Genomic DNA, 25,618 nt, shown 5'->3' with positions numbered 1-25,618 from the left:
GGCATAGAGATGAGTGAAGGAAAGATGGCCACCACTCATCTCTATTCCCTTGGAAGACTGGAGCGATGTCACTTCCCGTTCCGGCCATTTTTTTTTTAAAGCACTAGATCAATGCTTTTTTTTTGATCCAATGCTTTACCTTGTAGAGGAGAGATGTGGGGTCTTATCTCTCCATAAAGAGGACCTGTCACTAATTATTTATATCACAAGGGATGCATGCATTTCTTGTGATAAGAATAAAAGTGATTTAAAAATTTTTTAAAGGGACATTGCAAAAAAAAAAAAAAATTAAATTAATTTTTTTTAAAAAATGTAAAGTGTCGCCGCCCCCCCCGTGCTCACATGTAGTCATGAGCACATACATAGGCCATGCCCACATATGTAAATGGTGTTCAAACTACACACGTGATTTATCGCCACGAAGGTCAGAGCAAGAGCAATTATTCTCTCACTAGACCTGCTCTGTAACTTTACACTGCTAACCTGTAGAAATTTTTAAAGCATCACCCATGGAAATTTTTAAGTACCGCAGTATCTATTTACTCACCGTAACATCCTCTTTCATATTTTACAAATAAATTGAGGTATATATTGTTTCTTTTGTTTTTTTTAATCAGTGTATTTAATCACAAGTCCTTTATTAAAAGAAAAAACTAAAAGAATGTCCCCTGCAGTAGATCCAACGTCAATCACAATGCCCGCCGCTGCCGCCACCGCCGTCTGCTTCTGAGGTGGCTTGACAGTTCTTAAATATGTAAGGGGCTGGGCCACCTGGGACATCACCCGAGTGACCCTGCCCCATGTGACCTCATTGAGGTCACCTGGGGTGGGGTCACATGCGTGATGTCCCCAGGTGGCCCCACCCATTACATATTTAAGAACTGTCAAACCACCGGAGCAGGCAGACAGCTGGAAATCATTGTCGGGAGCAGAGCTTTTTTTTTCGGGTTTGCGACAGCGGCGGTGACGGCGGGCATCGTGATTGACATTTGGATTTACTGCGGGGGACATTCTGTTAGTTTTTTCTTTTAAAAAAGGACTTGTCAAAGACTGTGTCCTGTCTTTTTTCACACACTTTTTTTTTTGTGAATGAGTAGGGGTACTCCATACTCATTTACATGGGGGGGCGGGATCTGGGGGCCCCCTTGTTTACAGATTCCGATAAGCCCCCTGCCCGCAGACCCCCACAACCACCGGCCAGGGTTGTGGGTAAGAGACCCTTGTCTCCATCAACAAGGTGCTTTGGGGGGGAGCCCCCCTGCCCCAAAGCACCCCCCCATGTGGCCTATGGTTCAGGAGGGGGGGAGTGCTCGTTCGTCCCCCCCCTTTCCTGACCTTCCGGGCTGCATGCTCAGACAAGGGTCTGGTATGAATCTTGGGGGGGTAGCCCACACCATTTTTTATTTCAAATTTTGGCGTGGGAGTTCCCCTCAAAATCCATACCAGACCCGAAGGGCTGGATGGGAGGGGGGACCCCAAGCCGTTGTTTTATTTATTATGGTGACGTTTTTTAAATGTAATTACCGCGCTTTTTTTCTTCACTATAGCTCAGAAATTCAGCTGTCACTTTCCCCCCAGCTAAAAGAAAGAAAGTTTTTCCTTTTAGTTTATTTCCCTGAGTTAAGAGAAATAATGTTTCCTTTTAGTTTCTTAAAAGAAACAAAGTTTCTGTTAACTCCGAAAGTGACAGCTAATTCTGTGAGCTATAGTGAAGGAAAAAAAAAAGCCGGCAATTGCATTTAAAAATCAGCACTGACATACACTTCGTATTGCAGAAAAATTTGTAAACGGAGGCATTATTTTCAATGGATTTTCATTCGTAAACTGAAAATTACGTTAACTGAGGCATTTGTAAACCGAGGTATTACTGTATATGGGGGGAAGGGGGTGTGGTATAGTACAGTAGAGGTGTATATAAGGGGTATGGTGGAAGAGTATATAGGGGGTATGGTATGGTACAGTAGAAGAGTATATAGGGGGTATGGTACAGTATGGTAGGGCAGTATATAGAGGGTATGGCATAGTACAGTATGATATATGAGTATATGGGGGTATGGTACGGTACATATATAGGTGGTATGGTACGGTACAATAAAGGAATATATAGGGGGTATGGTACAGTACAGTAAAGGAGTATATAGGGGGTATGGTACAGAAGTATAAGGGGGTATGGTACAGTAAGGTAGAGGAGTATATAGGGGGTAGGGTACGGTAGAGTATATAGGGAGTATGGTACAGTAGAGGAGTATATAGGAGGTATGGTAGAGGAGTATATAGGGGGTAAGGTAAAAAACGGTAGAGGAGTATATGGGAGGAATGGTATAGTATGATAGAGGAGTATATAGGGGTATAGTACGGTACGGTAGAGGAGTATATAGGGAGTACGGTACAATAGAGAAGTATGTAGGGGTATGGTATAGTACGGTAGAGTCGTATATAGGGAGTATGGCATAGTACAGTAAGGTAGAGGAGTATATAGGGGGTATGGTACGGTAGAGTATATAGAGGTACAGTATGGTAGAGGAGTATATAGGAGGTATGGCATAGTACAGTAAGGTAGAGAAGTATATAGGGGGTACGGTATGGCAGAGTATATAGGGGTACAGCAGAGGAGTATATAGGGGTACAGTATGGCAGAGGAGTATATAGGGGGTACAGCAGAGGATTATATAGGGGGTACGGTACGGCAGTGGAGTATATAGGGGTACGGTAGAGGGGTATTGTATAGGGGTATATAGGGGGTACGGTATGGCAGAGAAGTATATAGGGGGTACGGCAGAGGAGTATATAGGGGTACAGTAGAGGACTATGTAGGGGGTACGGTACGGCAGAGGAGTATATAGGGGTACGTTAGAGGGGTATATAGGGGGTATGGCAGAGGAGTGTATAGGGGCTACGGTATAGCAGAGGAGTATATAGGGGTACGGTAGAGGAGTATGTAGAGGGTACGGTACGAGAGAGTATATAGGGGTACGGCAGAGGAGTATATAGGGGTACGGTAGAGGGGTATATAGGGGGGTTGGTAGAGTGGTATATAGAGGGTACGGTAAAGGGGTATATAGGGGGTATGGCAGGAGTATATAGGGTACGGTATGGCAGAGGAGTATATAGTGGTATGGTAGAGGAGTATATAGGGAGTTTGGTACGGCAAAGGGGTATAGAGGGGGGACGTTACGGCAGAGGGGTATATAGGGGGGCAGTACGGCAGAGGGGTATAGAGGGGGGACGGTACGGCAGAGAGGCATATAGAGGGGACAGCAGAGGGGTATATGGGGGGAACGGTACGGCAGAGGAGTATATAGGGGGTATGGTACAGTAGAGGAGTATATGGGGGTATGGTACAGTAGAGGAGTATATGGGGGTAGGGTACAGTAGAGGAGTATATAGGGGGGACGGTACGGCAGAGAAGTATATAGGGGGTACGGTAGAGGAGTATATGAGGGTATGGTACGATAGAGGAGTATATGGGGGTAGGGTACAGTAGAGGAGTATATGGGAGGTACGGTAGAGGAGTATATAGGGGGGATGGTAGAGGAGTATATGGGGGTAGGGTACGGTAGAGGAGTATATAGGGGGGATGGTAGAGGAGTATATGGGGGTAGGGTACGGTAGAGGAGTATATGGGGGCAGGGTACGGTAGAGGAGTATATGGGGGGTACCGTAGAGGAGTATATAGGGGGGAGGTAAAGGAGTATATAGGGGGACGGTACGGCAGAGAAGTATATAGGGGGTACGGTAGAGGAGTATAAAGGGGAGACGGTAGAGAAATATATAGGGGGAACGGTAGAGGAGTACATAGGGGGTACGGTAGAGGAGTATATAGGTGGTCCGGTCCGATAGAGGAGTATATAGGGGGTCCGGTCCTTTAGAGGAGTATATATGGGGTCCGGTCCGGTAGAGGAGTACATAGGGATCCAGTCCGGTAGAGGAGTACATATGGGGTCCGGTCCGGTTGAGGAGTACATATGGGATCCGGTCCGGTAGAGGAGTACATAGGGGGTTCGGTAGAAGAGTACATAGGGGGTCCGATCCGGTAGAGGAGTATATAGGGGGTCCGGTAGAGGAGTATATAGAGGGTCCGGTCCGGTAGAGGAGTACATAGAGGGTCCGGTCCGGTAGAGGAGTACATAGGGGGTCCGGTCCGGTAGAGGAGTACATAGGGGGTCCGGTCCGGTAGAGGAGTACATAGAGGGTCCGGTCCGGTAGAGGAGTACATGGGGGGGACGGTATCACATAGTGTAGTAGAATGGACCGGCGCTGTCCATGGTGTGTGGTGCTGAACAGCGGAGTACGGGGAGCGCAGTACACTCGGTGGTGCTGTGTGTGTGGGGGGTGGTAGTGGGGGTGGAGGGGACCTTGTCCGGACAATGTTAGCGGGGCCGGGTACACTGCCGGAACGAATTTCGGTGCTTTTGGGGGCCCCAGCACTGCGCATGACACTGCGGCTGTCCTTTGGCCTGGCCCCACCCCCTTCTCGCTGAGTGGCGCCTCCCCTGACCAATCTGCGCCTCCCCCAGAGTGGGGCCGGCCAATGGGCGCGGTGAGGGGGCGGGTGCTGCCGCTATAGTCGGTGTCCGGTGCGGGCAGAGAGGAGATGGAGATCGGAGGGGGATGACACGGCGGGGAGGATGAGGCTCCGGAGCGACCATCGTACGATCTACTATGATCCGCTATGTGCGACATTTCATCGCCGTCATCTTCGCCGTGTGCGCCCCTCCCCGGGCTCAAGGTGAGACCGACTGACCGGAGCTGCCTGTCCTACCAACTACTGCCTGCTACACTGGGGAGGACTACCCTCCACCCCCGCCCGACTGTCCCCCCAAACTGACCTGACCCCAAAGTGTCCCCGATCCCCCCCTCCTCCTCATCTCTCTCTGACCCCTGTCTATATCCCAATACTCCACTGCACCCCTTCCGTCTGCCCTCTAATACCCCAGTACCCCCTTCCTATCTGTACTCCAACCCCCCATAAATTATTGCTGCTGTCTGCCCTAATACCCCAGTACCCTCTTCCTCTCCTCTATTACCCCAGTAGCCCCTTCACTGTCTGTACTGTAGTACCCCCCCTTCCTGTCTGAACCTAGTATCTTAGCACACCCCCCTGTCTGTCCTCTAATACCTCTGACCCCCTTCACACCGTTGACTCCTAACACCCCATTATTCCCTCCTCTCTGCCCCCTCCTTCCCATTTGTCCTCTAATACCCCAGTACCCCCTTCATGTCTGGCCATAACCCAGTACTCCTTCCCTCACATGTCTGGATCCAACCACCTCTCTCTTCCCTCCATTTTCTGTCTTCTAATACCCAAATACTCCCCCCTGTCTTCTCTAATACCCCAGTACCCCTTCCTCCTGTCTGCCCTCTAATCCTCCAGCATCCCCTCCCTCTGCTGTCTGTCCTCTAATACCCCAGTACCTCCTCCTGTCTGCCCTCTAATCCTCCAGAATCCTCCCCTCTGCTGTCTGTCCTGTAATACCCCAGTACCTCCTCCTGACTGCCCTCTAATCCTCCAGCATCCCCTCCCTCTGCTGTCAGTCCTCTAATACCCCATTACCCCCTTCCTCCTGACTGCCCTCTAATCCTCCAGAATCCTCCCCTCTGCTGTCTGTCCTCTAATACCCCAGTACCTCCTCCTGTCTGTCCTCTAATCCTCCAGAATCCTCCCCTCAGCTGTCTGTCCTCTAATACCCCAGTACCTCCTCCTGTCTGCCCTCTAATCCTCCAGCATCCCCTCCCTCTGCTGTCTGTCCTCTAATACCCCAGTACCCCCTTCCTCCTGTCTGCCCTCTAATCCTCCAGCATACCCTCCCTCTGCTGTCAGTTCTCTAATACTCCGGTACCTCTTCCTGTCTGCCCTATAATCCTCCAGCATCTCCTCCCTCTGCTGTCTGTCCTCTAATACCCCACTACCTCCTCCTGTCTGCCCTTTTCAGCTACCTAGAACTCCTCTCCTGCTTCCTGACCTTCCACTCCATCCCTCATTTCCAATACCCCAGTACCCCCATTACTCCTGTCCACCCTCCCATGTCTGTACTCAACCCCCCCCCCCCAATCCATTTTCTGACTTTTAATACCCCAGTGTTTTAATACTCCTGTCTGCCCGAATACCCCCCAGTACTCCCTGCAATACCCCAGAACTCCCCTTCCTCCTGTCTGCCCTTTTAGGCCCCAGTATCTCCCTCCCCCTTTTTGCTTTGTAATACCCATGTACCCCCTCCTGTCTGCCCCATTCAGTTACATAGAACTCCTCTCCTTCTCCCTGACCTGCCACCCCCATCCTTCACCTCTTCTGTACTTATACCCCAAAATCTACCCCTCGCTGTCCTGCCACTAATTGCAACTTGCAATGGGATTTTCTCATTGGTCATTTGATGGGGCAGTAGGATTGTTTCTCCCTTAACTGGATGGGGCAGTAGAATTCTCTCTCCTCACTATATGGGGCAATAGGATTATCTCTGTTTATTGGCTGGGAAAGTAGTATCATCTGTCTGATCATTGGCTTGGGCAGTAGGATTATCTCTCCTTATTGGATGGGGCAATAGGATCATCTCTCTTTATTGGATGGGGCAATAGGATCATCTCTCTTTATTGGCTTATCTCATTGACCATTAGATGGGGCAGTAGGATTGTCTTTCTTCTTTGGTTGGGACAATAGGATGACCTTTTCTCATTGCTTGGGGCAGTTGGGTTATCTCTCCCATCACTAATTGGGGGGAGTAGGAATATATCTCCTTATTGGATTATCTCTTTGACCATTAGATAGGGCAGTAAGGTTATCTCTGTGATCGCTGGTTGGAACAGTTGGGTTATCTCTGCGATTGCTGGTTGGGACAGTCGGGTTATCTCTCTGATCGCTGGTTGGGACAGTCGGGTTTTCGCTCCGTTCGCAGGCTGGGACAGTCGGGTTATCTCTGCGATCGCTGGTTGGGACAGTCGGGTTATCTCCGATCGCTGGCTGAGACAGTCGGGTTATCTCGCCGATCGCTGGTTGGGACAGTCGGGTTATCTCGCCGATCGCTGGCTGGGACAGTCGGGTTATCTCTCCGATCGCTGGCTGGGACAGTCGGGTTATCTCTCCGATCGCTGGCTGGGACAGTCGGGTTATGTCTCCGACGGCTGGTTGGGACACTAGGGTTATGTCTCCGACGGCTGGTTGGGACACTAGGGTTATGTCTCCGACGGCTGGTTGGGACACTAGGGTTATCTCTCTGATGGCTGGTTGGGACACTAAGGTTAGCTCTCTGATGGCTGGTTGGGACACTAGGGTTAGCTCTCTGATGGCTGGTTGGGACACTAGGGTTAGCTCTCTGATGGCTGGTTGGGACACTAGGGTTAGCTCTCTGATGGCTGGTTGGGACACTAGGGTTAGCTCTCTGATCTCCGGTTGGGACACTAGGGTTAGCTCTCTGATCGCTGGTTGGGATACTAGGGTTATCGCTATGATGGCTGGTTGGGACACTAGGGTTATCGCTATGATGGCTGGTTGGGACACTAGGGTTATCACTCTGATCGCTGGTTGGGACGCTAGGGTTATCACTCTGATTGCTGGTTGGGACGCTAGGGTTATCTCTGATCGCTGGTTGGGACACTAGGGTTAGCTCTCTGATGGCTGGTTGGGACACTAGGGTTAGCTCTCTGATGGCTGGTTGGGACACTAGGGTTAGCTCTCTGATGGCTGGTTGGGACACTAGGGTTAGCTCTCTGATGGCTGGTTGGGACACTAGGGTTAGCTCTCTGATGGCTGGTTGGGACACTAGGGTTAGCTCTCTGATGGCTGGTTGGGACACTAGGGTTAGCTCTCTGATGGCTGGTTGGGACACTAGGGTTAGCTCTCTGATGGCTGGTTGGGACACTAGGGTTAGCTCTCTGATGGCTGGTTGGGACACTAGGGTTAGCTCTCTGATGACTGGTTCGCACACTAGGGTTAGCTCTCTGATCGCTGGTTAGGACACTAGGGTTAGCTCTCTGATCGTTGGATGGGACACTAGGGTTATCCCTCTGTTCGCTAGTTAGATTAGATTATGTCCATATAGGTTTCCTGGGTACTTAGAGGTGCCACACACTCTTGTGGGATGTTGTCCGTTGCAGGACATCCCATGTCCAGGTGTTGGCACTTCCTAACTTGCAGCAGCTGTTGGCATTAGCAGCACCGCAGTGGAGTCTGTCTTGGCATCATAGTTGTGTGCAGGCTAGGCCTTGGCAGAGGCACAGAGAGGGCAGAGCAGGGACACAGAGTAAATGAGGTCACTTTATCTGTGATTTCCAGGAGGAGAAATGTCCCTTTATGCTCTGTGACCCCGCCATGTCCTCTCCTGCACTCCTGTGTCTGACATCCTAGATATTTGATGGAGTGTGACGGGCGATGAGGAAAGGGTTAATGGATGGCTGCTGCAGACTGATGGTGAGCTGAGTGTCCATGCAGCAGGGATGGTGAAGGACTCTGACCAGGAGGGCTGTGGGGTGCTGACAGGCTCCACGTTTTTATCTTGCCACATCTCATTAGTGTGAGTCAGTGTCACAAGTCGTGTAGAGGTGCAAGAGGGAGATGACGGTCGGAGCGCGGAGGCTCTGGATGATGTCATCTGTAATTCATGAATTCATTGCCATGTGACAGGCAGCTTGTCCCGGGTGGTTTTGGGTGGAGTTCTGAAAGGATAAACCGATATTGCAGAGTGTATGATGAATCTATTCATTACAGGGGGATCCGGTCATGTCACTAGATGTGTGTCAACGAAAGTTGTCATGACTGGCTTGCTGAGGAGACATCACCTGGAAGCAGCGTGTATTCCTGGGAACCTTCTGGAGCTTAACCCTTCCTCTGCCAGCTCCTCTGCGCCTCTCACCAGGCTGCAGTAGTCTGTTGTGTTTCCAGCAGCAAAGGGGTTAATTCATCTTGTGCTCTGATTTAAAGGCCGCTGATTGATGACAGCTTGAAGTTTCCACCAGTAATTGCAGAAATGATCTTTGATGAGCGTGGGATCCCTCTCCTCTCAGTCCTCCGGGCACAGAGACTGTAGTCTGCAGGAAGAGGGGAATACAATTTGTCTGCACTATTGGCAGAGCTGAGAGGAAATGACATTTTCCTGCTGGGGAATTCAGTGATTGGTGGAGCTGCTCACTTTGCCATCACTGATGTGTGATGCGTGGGGGAAGGGGCTTACCACAAATGAATGTTCTGCTCCATATGTTAGGACAAGGCTGATGTGATCCATCTGTGCAGGTAGTGCGATGTCCCCTTTTTACTGCACTGACTGACTGGCGGAAGAATTGTGTGATTGTCCCCCAGAGATGGAGATGGCTCCTGGAACTTTCAATTTCTTTCCATGTGATGCTGAGCAGAGTACATTGTAGTTAATGTGCAGAGTCTGGGATCCCTCCAGATCTCAGGAGACAGCCACAAGGAACAGGACAGAATGGGCACACCATGCATGCATCTGCACAGGAGCCCTCTGGATTTAGGGGCCCAGATACACAAAATGCAGGTTGGTTGGATGCTGGGACCTCACCTGTGGTCTCCTCATTCCCTGAATATTCACTTCCTGCCATGTTGGCACTGAGACATGCGGAACACTTCTCCCACTTCCTGTGGACGCTCTGGGCAGGAAGTGAAGTATGTTCGCTGCCTGACTCCAGTTATATTTCATGGTGGAGATCCTAGCACACAAAGCACTCCTAACTTGCATCTGTTTATATACAAAGAGTACTTGTTTGTACTAAGGCATTGAATGGGGTGGGGAGGGGGGGGGGGGTAAGGGGGCACGTTATTCTCACACAGGGACCCTTTGCTGCCTCCATCTTCTCTGAATGACATCATTCCACTGACCAGGAGAACTAAAGGAAAAGTATAACCAAAGCATTTAATTCTGCACTTCTGTGACCTGGGTTCAGCTGACAGTGGGCTAAAGTCAGCTGTTGGCTGACCTCACAGAGCCAGTCCAGGCTCTGCAGGGATTCAGACAATAATGTTGAGATCCACCCAGATGCCAGCTGCTCCTGGCCCTTGCACAGCTTGGCTCTCCAATGAGCGGTGGAGGGATAGAGTGGATACTGACAATTACTGTTCTCTGCTCACTGAAGACTGAGAGCCGAGCGTTCAGTGGCCTTTGATCGCTCGGTTCTCAGTCTTAGAGGCGATAGGAGACAGATGCAACATTGGACCGATGCTGCATCCATCTAGGTGAGTATGAATGTTTGTTTTTCTGAAAACCCACACTTCTCTCTTAAAGTAGAACTATAGGTAAAACCTTTTTTCATTTTGGATAGAATAAGGGAGGGTTATAACCTCTGTCAGTTTTTTTTCCCCCATCTGTGTCCTATTGTGGAGATTTCCCTTCACTTCCTGTCCCATAGCCAAAACAGGAAGTGAGAGGAAATCCCTGCAAATAAGGGAATCCCTTTGGGCCCCCCAGGTCACCAGAATTATTGTCCCCATTGGGAGATTTCCCTTTTATTACTGTTCTGGGGACAACCCAAAATGTGGGATTTTCTTTTACTTTCAATGATAATGGTAAACTGGATAAACAGAGAGGCTGAAGCTCCCCAACTGGGGCACAGACAACAATAAAAACCTGACAGGGGTTATAATCAATCTCTACTCTGTCCGAAGCTAAAAGAAAACATTTTGCCTTTATTTATACTTTAAGTTTGCCATGCACTGGTAGAATTATGTTCAATATTCTTTCCTAATATAAGAATGTTTGTTTGATTTTCTAATTGTGGGTTAAATTCGCGTTTGTTTTTGCCCGCATTAATAAGAAAATTCAAAGCAGCAGAATGATAAATTGTTTCCCTACACATTTCCAATAGTGAATGCAGTTTTTGTTTGGGAAGGTCTATTCATTCTGGCTGTAGATGACACTAAACAGACTCTCCACCCAGAAATCTTTGTGTCTCGTAGATGCTGTAGAATTAAAGCACCTAGCCATATCTTTTCAAGGGTTCCACGTTGAGTTTCACATCTGCAACTGCGTCTATGGGGTGCTCCACCTGTATGTGAAATATCATTTTTGGATTTCTCCAGGCAGACTGTCCATCCTCTCCATGGCTGCATACGTCATGTTATGGTCACTGGGTCTAGGATGGCATGATGTCTGCTTCATAGTCAATGCTCTGCTCCCATCCTCCATTCACAAAGTACCATGCTTTCCCCTATACCCAGGTATGGGAGTAGATACAGTAATAACGTGCCACCAGTTCTATCTGGGATGAAAACTGAAAAGCTTTGTTACGTTACTTTTTAGCATAGTGCCCTGTGGGATATTGGGATCCATGACATTCTGTATATGGTGAGCACTGCATTGTGGAATATCAGGTGCCATGGCATTCTGTATGTGATGAACATTGCATCGTGAGATATCAGGTGCCATGACATCATGTGTATGATGAACATTGCATTATGGGATATCAGGTGCCTTGACATCATGTGTATGATGAACATTGCATTGTGAGATATCAGGTGCTATGACATCATGTGTATGATGAACATTGCATTATGGGATATCAGGTGCCATGACATCATGTGTATGATGAGCATTGCATTGTGGGATATCAGGTGCCATGACATCCTGTGTATGATGCACACTGCATTGTGTGATATTGGAAGCCCTGTCATCCTTTGTACAAGGGGCACTGTATTGTGAGATACTGGGTGCCATGACGTCTTCTGTAATAAGACTCCTCACCTCTCAGACTTGAGAATTCCCTAAATTCAACTCTGCACCATTCAGTCCCAGGAATCCTCTAGCTGGCCCTCTATCTCTCTCGGGCCTGGAAATGACCAAGATGGGACCATGAATCTGTCATGCCGAGAATCTTATAGATGGGACTTCTCAGGCCATGGAATGCTCTGAATGAGACTCCACACTTCTCTGCAGTTCAGGATATCATAGCTGGTTAAGTCCTGGGATCCACCTCCTGCTCAGGTTACTGGCTGATTTTCTGCAGTTTTCTATAAACTGTGAAAGATAGAACTAGCAGTGTTTCCACTTCTGCCTCTGTCAGTGACCCTGTAATTGATGCCATGCCACATGTGTCTTGCCTGTGGTCTGTGTTATTTTGTCTCATCTCTGTTGTCCGTAAACTTCTGCAGGTTACACAATATTTCATTGCTGTCATGTCTGCCACCGATTAGTTTCTCTTTTTTTCTCCAAGATATTATAAGATTCCATTATCAGTTGATAAGGAGGACGTCGGGCACCTGCACAGCATCCTTGTTTGCCCTCCCATGCCCACCAGCACTGGGGTCACATAAGCTGAGTGAAAGAAAGAGATCCTGAGGGAGAAAAGAAACATTGTTATACTAATCAGTACCAGTGTGCAAAGGTGTGTTTGCTATGTAAGAATAAATCACCTCTGGCGTTGGGTGTCTTTAAGTATGTGGATGTGGCTGCCTTATATAAAACGAATAGTTTTTAACATTTTTAGGATGGGCTGCCTCGAGATTGTGCAAATAGGGTACTTTGACTGAAAAAAGCTGCTCTAGACTCCCCTACCGCCTACCCTCTACACTCTTTCCACAAACCCTCCATACTTTCCTTCGGCAAACCCTCTTCACTCTCCTTCGGCAGACCCTCCCAACCCCTTCCTAGGCTTCTCACAAGTCAATGCTCTGCTTCTGATTCCAAACTTCTTCCTAATCCGCAGTGTTTGAAGTTCTCCCCACAGAGGGAAGTGTTCATCTCATGATATTCTCCACTAACTCTGTTCTCAGGCTCCACTCTGTATGCAGGAGGTAAAATTCCTAATCCCTCAACCTTGTGTAACCTCCATCTCTGTTCTAAGCGTTGTCTTGTTAGATAGCCCAGAGTTCACTTCTGGCCAGCCTGTGTAACTTCTTTATTGCTGGTTATCTGCAATGCAAGCTCCTGTGATCAGATATTATCTCCTATATTTTTGTATTTTATAAAGTGTATCCCTCTCTCAATTAAGAGCACGATGTGTCATTTCTGTCCGCTGCCTCATTCCTCTATTGCCATGAATCACTTCTGACAAGTCTTCTTGACACCAAGAGAAAAATGGTGACCAGAGGGAGCTCCAGCAGATTGACAGCCTGTTTTTCTCTGTTTGATTTGTAGAGGGGGGAGGCGTCTTTTCACTCCCTTTTTCTTTTTCTGACAACTTAGACAAGCTTTATAAATTAAGCACTTTGAACAGATGTAGAGAAGAGATGACTGCAGATAAACAGGTACAACTTATGCAGGAGGATTTGTTTAATCTCTGTATCACTTGAGGTCAGTCACTTCACTGGGTAAATGTAAGGGTTTACAACCACTTTACATTTTAGATGGAGTGAGTAAGAATTGAAACCTCTCTGGAGTTTTGAAGCTTCCAATGTCCCCACTTGTGAGGTTTTCCTACATTTCTGTCCCCATCTCCCCAATTGAGGTGAACATTCTCAACTTTGACCTTTGTCAGTAGAACAAGTGTTCACACTGAAAGATTTCCCTTCATATCCAGATCTGGTGACAGCCATATTTTGTATACTTGCCCACTTTCTCTCCTACAAGAACAATTTATAGAAGATAGATTTAGCTGAGACACAGTCCATGTATTGACAGGTGTAGAGACAAATCTTTCCTACGTGGAGCAACTAAACTTTCATATTGCTGTATTTAATGTCCAAAACCAGCCAAAATGTTTTTTAATTATGAATTGAGTGGTGAGTAACAAGGAAGATGTTCTATTACATCCTATTGGTGACAAGAATCTTTTTAGCAGGGTCACAGACATAAACCAAAGCACAATTTCAGGAAAGTGGTAAATGGTTAGAACATTTTATTTCCTTCCACCATCTTGTACGGGTGACAACTGCACCTCCTATTTCTTGTACAGGAGTCACAGAGACAGGATGTGAGGTGAAATCTCTACAATGATGTCACAGAAAAAATACCTGACAGAAATTTTACTCTTGTTGATGCAATACAAACTGAAAACCGTATTTTAGCTGGAATTGGGCTTTTTTTGCCAATCTGTGTTTACCTGTGATCCTTCTCCTTCCATGCAATACCCAATCCTTAGCATTCCATGTCACCACTGATCCTCCGCCTTCCATACCATAACCAATCTTCAGCCTTCAGTGTCCCCTCCAATTGTCAGCCTTCCACAGCACCTCTGATCTCCACCTTCCAAGTCACATCCAATCCTCAGCCTTCCATGTCACCTCTGATCTCCACCTTCCATATCATATCCAATCCTCAGCCTTCCATGTCACCTCTGATCTCCACCTTCCATGTCACATCCAATCCTCAGCCTTCCCTGTCACCTCTGATCTCCACCTTCCATGTCATATCCAATCCTCAGCCTTCCCTGTCACCTCTGATCTCCACCTTCCATGTCACATCCAATCCTCAGCCTTCCATGTCACCTCTGATCTCCACCTTCCATGTCCAGCTTGTATAACCTGCAGGGCAGTCATGTGAGTAGCAATAACATTTATGTACCTAATCCTTGTGTTAATTAGGATTTCTGGAGAATTTAGCATTTTACAACTCTCCACTTAAAATTCTGATCTCAAGTCGTAGTAAACAAGTTTGACTAGCAAGAAGGAGTGTTTGTTGCCAAGTGGCAGCTATAGCTCACACAACGGCCCACACAGACGCCCACTCACGCGTGTGTATTGATACGAAACATCTTGTAACTTCTTCTAGCAGGGTATCACTTTCCATGGCGGGGCCAGGAACGCAGCCAGAAGGGATCCCTGTCATCAAATCATTGTTTTGACAATGCTAACTCTTTTTTTTTTTTTTTTTCTTTTGATAAAGTATGCTAATGAACCAAAGTAAAGCTGAATTGTCTTCCAACTGAACTCTTGTTTCTCCTGGCATGTACAAGAAAGTTTCTTCTAATAAACTGTCTTGGAAACACTGGGTAGGCCTCCAGTTAATGAGTGAAGTGTCTGATCAGGGGCAGATTGGACGGTGAGTGGTTGACATAGTTTGGTGACATATAGAGGTCATCTATGTGCAAAGTGCACAGAGACCATGACTAAGGATCTCTATTATTTCAATCAGGACTCCACTCATTAAAACTTGTTGGTGAACTTGCCTAATCGCATGTTCTGTCCCCTGCTGTTCTCTTTTTCCCTTAACAGAGCCTGCAGATTTCAGCTACTTTGTGTAACTGAATGAAGGAGATGGACAAGGACTGAGCATCTTATGGAACTGCATTGTATAGAATTGCAGCGTTGTTTTCTGAAGCTTCTAGAAGTAGAACATTGTCAGGCTTCTTTTCCTGGCTTTGCCAAAAACATTACAGATCCTAAGAGTGTAAGAAGCACAGGTCCCTGCACTCCTTCCCAATATTCAGAATAAAGGTTGAAAGACTTTCATTTATTTCAGTTGTTTTTAATACTTCATTTAGACAATACTTGTTTACCTAGCTCTGCAGATGATTGGATGTCTTCCACAAATATCTACTAATGTGATTAATAATTTCCTGGTGAAGGGTGGCTGTAAGAGCCGTGCATGTATAAAGGCAAGTTCTCTTTGAGAAGAGTAGACGCACATGCTGAATCTAGTGAGATGAGGAATGTCACACTTAGAAGGTGGCAGGGAGATGTGATCACAGCTGTATGTAGGCCATGTCATATATTAACAGGCGCCCGTAGTGTGAGCTGTGTGTGCGGCACTTATCTCATATTGGAGCCACAGTAATTCCTGCCATAAGCCCCAACATACACCTCACATGCCTGAGTCAGATACTTGGCTTCAGCACCACAGACAGCTCCTGCCATTGACACACATCTCAAAGACTTGCCCTGCTGGTCTCATAAATGTCTAGAAGGCACTGTAAGGTTTATCTACTAAACCTGGAGAGTGCAAAATCAGGCTCACGTCTGCATAGAAACTGATCAGATTCTAAGTTTTATTACCAAAGCTTAATTGAACAAGCTGAGGTTAGAAGCTGATTGGCTACCGTGCACCAGATTCTGAGTGAATCAGTTTAATAAATCTACCCCTGTGTATCCCTGAGGTGGTAAGGTATCTCTGTCCTGTGTCAGAGGGGATCAGCTATCTGTCTGTGTTGGAGGGGATCAGCTATCTGTATGTGTCGGAGGATATCAGGTATCTCTGTGTCGGAGGATATCAGGTATCTCTGTGTCGGAGGATATCAGGTATGTCTGTGTCGGATGATATCAGGTATGTCTGTGTCGGAGGATATCAGGTATCTCTGTGTCGGAGGATATCAGGTATCTCTGTCTGTGTCGGAGGATATCGGGTATCTCTGTCTGTGTCGGAGGATATCGGGTATCTCTGTCTGTGTCGGAGGATATCGGGTATCTCTGTCTGTGTCGGAGGATATCGGGTATCTCTGTCTGTGTCGGAGGATATCGGGTATCTCTGTCTGTGTCGGAGGATATCGGGTATCTCTGTCTGTGTCGGAGGATATCGGGTATCTCTGTCTGTGTCGGAGGATATCAGGTATCTCTGTCTGTGTCGGAGGATATCGGGTATCTCTGTCTGTGTCGGAGGGGATCAGATCTCGCGATCTGTGTCGGAGGGGATCAGATCTCGCGATCTGTGTCGGAGGGGATCAGATCTCGCGATCTGTGTCGGAGGGGATCAGATCTCGCGATCTGTGTCGGAGGGGATCGGATCTCGCGATCTGTGTCGGAGGGGATCAGATCTCGCGATCTGTGTCGGAGGGGATCGGATCTCGCGATCTGTGTCGGAGGGGATCGGATCTCGCGATCTGTGTCGGAGGGGATCGGATCTCGCGATCTGTGTCGGAGGGGATCGGATCTCGCGATCTGTGTCGGAGGGGATCGGATCTCGCGATCTGTGTCGGAGGGGATCGGATCTCGCGATCTGTGTCGGAGGGGATCGGATCTCGCGATCTGTGTCGGAGGGGATCGGATCTCGCGATCTGTGTCGGAGGGGATCGGATCTCGCGATCTGTGTCGGAGGGGATCGGATCTCGCGATCTGTGTCGGAGGGGATCGGATCTCGCGATCTGTGTCGGAGGGGATCCGGATCTCGCTCCCTGTGTCGGAGGGGATCCGGATCTCGCTCCCTGTGTCGGAGGGGATCCGGATCTCGCTCCCTGTGTCGGAGGGGATCCGGATCTCGCTCCCTGTGTCGGAGGGGATCCGGATCTCGCTCCCTGTGTCGGAGGGGATCCGGATCTCGCTCCCTGTGTCGGAGGGGATCCGGATCTCGCTCCCTGTGTCGGAGGGGATCCGGATCTCGCTCCCTGTGTCGGAGGGGATCCGGATCTCGCTCCCTGTGTCGGAGGGATTTGGGTTTCACGGTCTGTGTCGGAGGGGGATCAGTTATCGCGGTCTTTGTCGGAGGGAGATCAGTTATCGCGGTGTGCATCGAGGGGTGACAGGTATCGCGGTGTGCGTCAGCGGGGGATCAGGTATCGCGGTCTGTGTCAGCGGGGGGGATCAGGTAACACTGTTGGTGTAAGAGTTGCTGATAAATGGGAACTGTGTAATGTCAGGGGATGATGTCTGTATTAGAGGTGACCAGGTGAAGCTGTAAGGCTTGTAGGTGATCAGGTGACACTGTTGGTGTCAGAAGTGATTAGATAACATTCAAGTAATGGGTTCTCGTATATGTGTGGATTTTGTGTCTGGTGTTTACATTTTTTTGGGTTGATTGGGTGGCTTTGTTACCCTTGCAGGTGATCCAGTAGCAAGGCTTATGTCAAGTTATCCAATAGCATTGTCATTCTCTGAGGTGGCCTGGTATTGCTGTTGGTCTTGTTGGTGATTCAGTTAAGATGTTGGCCTCAAAGGTAATGGGTTCTTATACTGTATATGTGTGGATTTTGTGTCTTTCTCTGACATGAAATTTTCACCACGTCAGTAACAACCCATGCAATCCATACATACAAAGACACCAAAACAAATAGGTTCAGAAATTAAGTTATGTGTAATAAAATGGAATGACACGGGGAAAAAGTGTTGAACACATTAACTGAAACGTAATACTTTGTACAAAATCCTTTGTTGGTAATGACAGCTTCAAGATGCCTCCTGTATGGAGAAACTAGTCACATGCATTGCTCATATGTGATTTTGGACCATTCTCAACACAACAGTCCTCAAATCTTAACGGTTCCGTGGGCTTCTTCTATGAATTCTGATCTTTAGTTCTTTCCATAGATTTTCTTTTGGATTCAAGTCAGGTGATTGCTTGGTCATTCTAGCAGCTTTATTTTCTCTTTGATATCAATTGAGAGTTTCCTTGGCTTTGTGTTTGGGATCATTGTCTTTCTAAAATATCTCCCCTCGTTTCATCTTCATCATCCTGGTAGATGGCAGCAGATTTTTATCAAATATGTCTCGGTAAATTTTTTCATTTGTCGTTCCTTCGGTGATATGACGTTTGCCAGTACTGTATGCTGAAAAACAGCCCCACGCCATGATGTTCCCACCTCCCAAACTTCACTGTTCGTGAAGTTGGGGTTATATGCAGTGCCATTTGACCTCCAAACATGGTGTGTATTATGGCATCCAAAGAGTTACATTTTGGTCTCATCTGACCAGACTATATTCTCCCAGTATTTCACAGGCTTGTATAAATGTTGTGCAGCAAACTTTAAACGTGCTTCAGCATGCTTTTTCTTCAGCAATGGAGTCTTGCATGGTGAGCATGCATACTGGCCATGGCAGTTGAGTGCATTACTTATTGTTCTCTTTGAAGCAATTGTACCTGCTAATTCCAGGTCTTTCTGAAGCTCTCCACAAGTGGTCCTTGGCCCTTGGACAACTCTTCTGATAATTCTTTTCACTCCTCTGTCAGAAATCTTGTGAGGAGCACCTGGTCGTGGCTGGTTTATGGTGAAATGATGTTCTTTCCACTTCTGGATTATGGCCCCAACAGTGCTCACTGGAACATTCAGGAGTTTAGAAATCCTTCTGTAACCAATGCCATCCATATGTTTTGTAACAATAAGGTTACAATGGTCTTGAGAGAGCTCTTTGCTTTTGCCCATCATGAGATGTTTCTTGTGTGACACCTTGGTAATGAGACACCTTTTTTTTTTTTTATAGGCCATCATTTGAGACTGAACCAGATGATATTAATTTGCACTGACAAGGGGCAGGATTGTTTTCTAATTGCTGACAGATTTCAGCTGGTGTTTTGGCTTTTCATGCCTTTTTTTCACCTCCCTTTTTTTTCATGTGTTCAATACTTTTTCCCTGTGTCATTTCATGTTGTTAGACATAACTTCATTTCTGAACTTATTTGTTTTTTTTTTTTGCATGTATGGATTGCATGGATTGTTACCGACATGGTGAAAATTGCATGACAATAGCACCTTTAGAAATATATTTACCTAGAAAAATGGTGAAGTGTTCAATACTTGTTTTACCCGCTGTAATCCTTGTACAACGTATTGGGGGTGGGGGCAGGACGTTCTCTTATCACTGCAGATACAGCTTTGTATAATGATGTAACTCCATATACATCATTGTACAGTGTATGGAAGGGGCAGGATACCCCTTCCTATCACTGAAAACTCAGTTCTGTACAATGCATGGGGGGGCATAGAACACCCCTTCTCATCACTGCAAATACATTGCTGTATGTGTAAGGGGGGGGGGGGGCGAACCTGACCACCTTATCAGTGCTGATCCTCATCTCTGTGTAATGTTTGAGGGAGGTGGGAACAGGTTACTCCCTTCTTATCACTTACTCTGTACATTGTATGAGGGGAAGGATTTCCCCTTCTTGTCACTGTAGATAGCAGATACAGCTCTGTACAATGTATTGGAGGGGGGGGGGACAGGACACCCATTACATCTTCTGTATAATGTATGGGAGGACAGGGCACCCCTCTTTTCTCCTCTGTATAATGTATGGGAGGACAGGGCACCCCTCTTTTCTCCTCTGTATAATGTTTTGGAGGACAGGGCACCCCTCTTTTCTCCTCTGTATAATGTATGGGAGGACAGGGCACCCCTCTTTTCTGCTCTGTATAATGTATGGGAGGACTGAGTACCCCTCTTTTCTCCTCTGTATAATGTATGGGAGTGGAGGGCACCCCACTTTTCTGTTCTGTATAATGTACGGGAGGACTGGGCACCCCTTCTTCTTCCCTGTACAATGTATGGGAGGACAAGACACCTCCTCTTTTGCTCTGTATAATGTATGGGAGGATTGGACACCCCCTTATCTGCTCTGTGCAATGTATGGGAGGGGGCAGGACATCTCCTTATCTGCTCTGGACAATGTATGGGAGGACCGGACACCCCCTTCTCCTCTCTGTGCAATGTAAGGGAGGACCGGACACCCCCTTCTCTCTGTACAATGTATGGGCGGACTGGACACCCCCTTCTCTCTGTACAATGTATGGGCGGACCGGACACCCCCTTCTCTCTGTACAATGTATGGGAGGACCGGACACCCCCTTCTCCTCTCTGTGCAATGTATGGGAGGACCGGACACCCCCTTCTCTCTGTACAATGTATGGGAGGACCGGGCAGCCCTTTCTCTGTTCTGTACAATGTATGGGGGGGGGGTGCAGGACACCCCCATCTCTGCTCTATACAATGTATGAGAGGAGCGGACCCCCCATCTTTGCTCTATACAGTGTATGAGAGGACTGGACACCCCCCCCCCTTCTGTATACAATGCATGAGAGGAGCGGACCCCATCTCTGCTGTATACAATGTATGAGAGGAGCGGACCCCCATCTTTGCTCTATACAATGTATGAGAGGAGCGGACCCCCATCTTTGCTCTATACAATGTATGAGAGGAGCGGACCCCCCCCCCCTTCTGCTGTATACTATGTATGAGAGAACCTGACCCCCCCCCTTCGCTCTATACTATGTATGAGAGGACCTGACCCCCCCCCCTTCGCTCTATACTATGTATGGGAGGACCGGACACCCCCTTCTCCTCTCTGTGCAATGTATGGGAGGAACGGACACCCCTTTCTATTTTCTGTACAATGTATGGGAGGACCGGACACCCCCTTCTCTCTGTACAATGTATGGGAGGACCGGACACCCCCTTCTCTCTGTACAATGTATGGGAGGACCGGACACCCACTTCTCTCTGTACAATGTATGGGCGGACCGGACACCCCCTTCTCTCTGTACAATGTATGGGAGGACCGGACACCCCCTTCTCTCTGTACAATGTATGGGCGGACCGGACACCCCCTTCTCTCTGTACAATGTATGGGAGGACCGGACACCCCCTTCTCTCTGTACAATGTATGGGAGGACCGGGCAGCCCTTTCTCTGTTCTGTACAATGTATAGGGGGGGGGTGCAGGACACCCCCATCTCTGCTATATACAATGTATGAGAGGAGCGGACCCCCCATCTTTGCTCTATACAGTGTATGAGAGGACTGGACACCCCCCCCCCCCCTTCTGTATACAATGCATGAGAGGAACGGACCCCATCTCTGCTGTATACAATGTATGAGAGGAGCAGACCCCCATCTTTGCTCTATACAATGTATGAGAGGAGCGGACCCCCCCCCCCTTCTGCTGTATACTATGTATGAGAGGAGCGGACCCCCCCTTCTGCTGTATACTATGTATGAGAGGACCTGACCCCCCCTTCGCTCTATACTATGTATGAGAGGACCTGACCCCCCTCCGCTCTATACTATGTATGAGAGAACCTGACCCCCCCCCCCTTCGCTCTATACTATGTATGAGAGGACCGGACCCCCCCCCCCTTCGCTCTATACTATGTATGAGAGGACCTGACCCCCCCCCTTCGCTCTATACTATGTATGAGATGACCTGACCCCCCCCCCCCCCCCCTTCGCTCTATACTATGTATGAGAGGACCTGACCCGCCCCTCACTCTATACTATGTATGAGATGACCGGACCCCCCTCCTCTGTATGGAAGGCACATCACAGAGCTGTCCTCTCGGGGTGTGGATATGTCAGTGCTTGTCACTCGGGGTCACCACCGTCTCCTCCATCACTGACTTTCTCCTGTGTGTCAGAAATATCCACTGATATCACTCCCCAGAGTTGGTGATGTCACCGGCAGCCAATCAGGTTGCTGGCAGAAAACGCTTGCTGCAGTCTCGTAGCTGAGTCCATGTAACCCCTTCCCTGCTGGAAAGAATCCTGTGCATGTTCAGCCATCCTTCTCCTTCTAGAGCCCCCTTCCCCCACCCCATGTTCCTGCGTGACCGGTGACATCACCGAGGAAACGTGACCCAGCAACAGAATCCGCGCGACTCCTTCCTTCCCGCAGAGCATTGCAAGGAAGCATCTGCAGAGCATCTCCACCATTCATTTATCAGACAAATTAGACGATGAGATGCAGATGTATTGCAGATCTTGTAGTGTGTGGCCCCCTGCGCCTGATGTCCGGGCTGGAGGTCTCCCATTCCAAATCAGGTGATCTTTTCACTGAACACATGCTTAGAAGACATCACAGGCAGGGTTCTCATTCCATAGCAAGCCAGCAAGACCTCTTATGTAGCCTCCAATTATGTTCTTCCCCAGTGTGTTACATTACTCCTCCCCAAACTGAAACATTCACTAGAGGTGGAGGGAACTCTCCTCCAGATAAACATGGATTTAGTGTTCATGCAGCTTTCTGGTTTTCAAGATCTGGGGGTAAATTATAGCAGAGCTCCTCTCAGTGTTTGTTGGGGTAATTGTGTAGCAGAGCTCCTCTCAATGTCTGTTGGGGTAAATTATAGCAGAGCTCCTCTCAGTGTTTGTTGGGGTAATTGTGTAGCAGAGCTCCTCTCAATGTCTGTAGGGGTAAATTATAGCAGAGCTCCTCTGTGTCTGTTTGGGGTAAATTATAGCAGAGCTCCTCTCAGTGTTTGTTGGGGTAAATTATAGCAGAGCTCCTCTCAGTGTTTGTTGGGGTAAATTATAGCAGAGCTCCTCTCAGTGTTTGTTGGGGTAAATTATAGCAGAGCTCCTCTCAGTGTTTGTTGGGGTAAATTATAGCAGAGCTCCTCTCAGTGTTTGTTGGGTAAATTATAGCAGAGCTCCTCTCAGTGTTTGGGGTAAATTATAGCAGAGCTCCTCTCAGTGTTTGGGGTAAATGTGAAGCAGAACTCCTCTATGTCTGTTGGGGTAAATATAGCAGAACTCCTCTATGTCTGTTGGGGTAAATATTGCAGAACTCCTCTCAGTGTCTGTAGGGGTATATGTATAGCAGAGCTCCTCTCAGTATCTGTAGGGGTAAATGTATAGCATATCTAATCTTTGTCTGTAGGGGTATATGTATAGCAGAGCTCCTCTCAGTATCTGTAGGGGTAAATGACAGCTGATTACATGATCTGTGTGTTGCTTTTTTTTTCCCCAGTGACCCCTGTGAGGACTTCTATCTCTCCCACTGTGAATATGAAGGCTCCTGTTTTTCTCCTGCGGGGGCCCATGTCTGCCCCCTGCAAGAGCTCTGTGAAGACCTGTCTGACGTGAAGGCCCCCCCCCCCCCGGTGTCCCCTATAGAGAACTATATCTGTCCACTGTGGGGAGGGCCTTATTTTCTCCCTTTGAAGACTGACCAGTATCTTTCTCTTGCAGATGCCCATGTCTATTCCCAGTGAGGGCCCTTATCTGTCCTATAAGGGCCTGTGTCTGCCCCATGCAAAGGCTTCCTACCTGTCCCCCTTGAGGGTCATTATTAGCTCTTGTAACGCAGTCTGTGTCTCTCCTGTGAGGGCCCATGGGTCTTCTCCCAGTGAAGGCTCATATCTGCCCCTTGTGAGGGCCCATGGGTCTTCTCCCAGTGAAGGCTCATATCTGCCCCTTGTGAGGGCCCATGGGTCTTCTCCCAGTGAAGGCTCATATCTGCCCCTTGTGAGGGCCCATGGGTCTTCTCCCAGTGAAGGCTCGTGGCTGTCCCCTTTTGAGGGCCCATGTCTTTACCCAGTGAAGGCTCATATCTGCCCCTTGTGAGGGCCCATGGGTCTTCTCCCAGTGAAGGCTCGTGGCTGTCCCCTTTTGAGGGCCCATGTCTCTCCTCTGTTAAGGCTCATGTTTGCCTCCTAGAAAGATTTGATCTGTCCCTTTTCAAAGGTACCATATCTGTTCCCATTGTGATACATACAGTACTTCCCCTGTAATGGGCCATGTCTGTCCCCTGCAAAGTACCATATCTGTCCTCTTGGAGGGCCTATGTATGTCCCCCCCTGATGTTTTGTACCTCACCCTTTGAAGACCTATGTCTGTCTCCTATGGGGCCCCTATTTTCTCACTAGAATGTCCTGGGCTTGTATCCTGGGAAGGCCCATATTTGTCTATTGTGAGTGTCCATGTCTGTCCCATATGAAGGCACCTGGAGGAGGGGTAATTGGATATCTGTTCTGAGTTAGTAATACTTGTGTATTGTGGACCCCATGACATTATCCATAGTGGTGATAGGTGGGGGGGATTGGGGATGGGTAAGTACGGAGGTCTTGTATGAGGCCCCTAGTCCATATGACAGGTGAGCGTGTTGTTGTACGTGTTGGGCTCTTGCATATGATGATTTCTCCTCTATGGAGGTCTGAACTACATTTGGAAGGCTCTTCACTTCTAGAATTTTTGAATCCAGAAATGTGTTGTGTTGCAGGAGCAGGGGGCTCGCGGGAGGAGCCACAGTTTGTGACCGCACGTGCTGGAGAGAGCGTCATCCTGAGGTGCAACGTGGTCCATCCGCTCACAGCGCAGCCTCCGCCCTATGTTGTAGAGTGGTTTAAGTTTGGTGTTCCCATTCCCATCTTCATCAAGTTTGGCTTCTATCCTCCTCACGTGGACCCAGAATATGCAGGTAACTGTTTGCTAGACTGTTACAACCTTTTTAAAACTTGTTACATTTACTGAATCAGTGTCACATTCTCATTTAATTTTGAACCCTGACTTTCCCTTCATGGAGGCACAGCATCACATGTGGGCGATACCTAGGACTATCTACATGCAAATGCAGTCTGCCTATGAATACCCACTCCTCCTGGTGAACATCAAGGCCTTTTTTTTTTTTTTTTTTTTTTTTTTTACTGTATTTTTATTGAATTTTAACTACCTGCTTGACCGCTCACAATAAAGAACATTACGAGTGGGTGGCAGGTAGAGTCGCAATCACATACATGTACGTGGTTGGCTTTCCTCTGGGTTTGGGACGCACGTCCGTGCGCCCCCTGCTGACCCGTGCTGTGATTGGACACAGCACGAGCTTGGCAGCTGATCAGCTGTGTCCAATCACACACAGAGTTCTGTGTTTACAAGAACACAGAACTTTGTGTACTGTGAACAGCAATCAGGCTGTTTTTTCTCCCTGCTTTTCAGGGAGAAGAAACAGTCCGATAGTAAAGTAAAAGCAGGACACATTACACATTGTTAGGTTCACAGTTAACCCCTTGATTGCCCTTTGATGTTAACCCACTCCCAGTCAGTGTCATTAGTACAGTGTACAGTATTATCAGTGGTCACTATTGATGGTGTACGGGAGCAAGCCCTCCACTATCGCAGTCCCACTATAAGTGGCTGATTACCGCCATTACCAGTATAGCGTCTATAACAATAACATTTGAACAGTAGTCATATCACAGTAAGTAGTCTCTAAAAAAAAAAAAAAAAAGAAAATGGAGCATGGGTTTGTTAGGAAACATTTAAGGCCGAGTTTAGTCCCTGCCAGTAGACACAAATTGCAGCATTTAAACATGTTCATATAAACCATCCTAAA

At 48.0% G+C, this 25,618-nt stretch overlaps 1 protein-coding gene across 5 annotated transcripts in view; it reads left to right on the top strand.

The window, feature by feature from the left end:
- Positions 1-4,586: 4,586 nt before the first annotated feature.
- The window catches only part of LOC149452862 (protein turtle homolog B-like), an 85,048-nt gene continuing 64,016 nt past the window's right edge, over positions 4,587-25,618 (top strand). For 4 of the 5 annotated variants that reach the window (XR_016314823.1, XM_089688895.1, XM_089688894.1 and 1 more), the window contains exons 1-2: positions 22,194-22,329; positions 24,509-24,706. Coding sequence is in view for 4 of the 5 variants with exons in the window: in XM_089688895.1 (XP_089545021.1) it covers positions 22,245-22,329; positions 24,509-24,706 (283 nt within the window). In the remaining variant the exon portion in view is untranslated. Of the gene's footprint in view, positions 4,730-22,193; positions 22,330-24,508; positions 24,707-25,618 lie in introns of those variants that run through there. The other variant, XM_089688896.1, reaches the window with a different exon arrangement.

The sequence above is a fragment of the Staurois parvus genome, unplaced genomic scaffold (genome assembly GCF_062004578.1).
Source record: "Staurois parvus isolate SC_StPar_1 unplaced genomic scaffold, SC_StPar_1.0 ptg000458l, whole genome shotgun sequence".
Lineage (NCBI taxonomy): Eukaryota > Metazoa > Chordata > Amphibia > Anura > Ranidae > Staurois > Staurois parvus.
The sequence above is the reverse complement of the archived record's forward strand: the minus strand, read 5'-3'. Positions and strand labels throughout refer to the sequence as shown.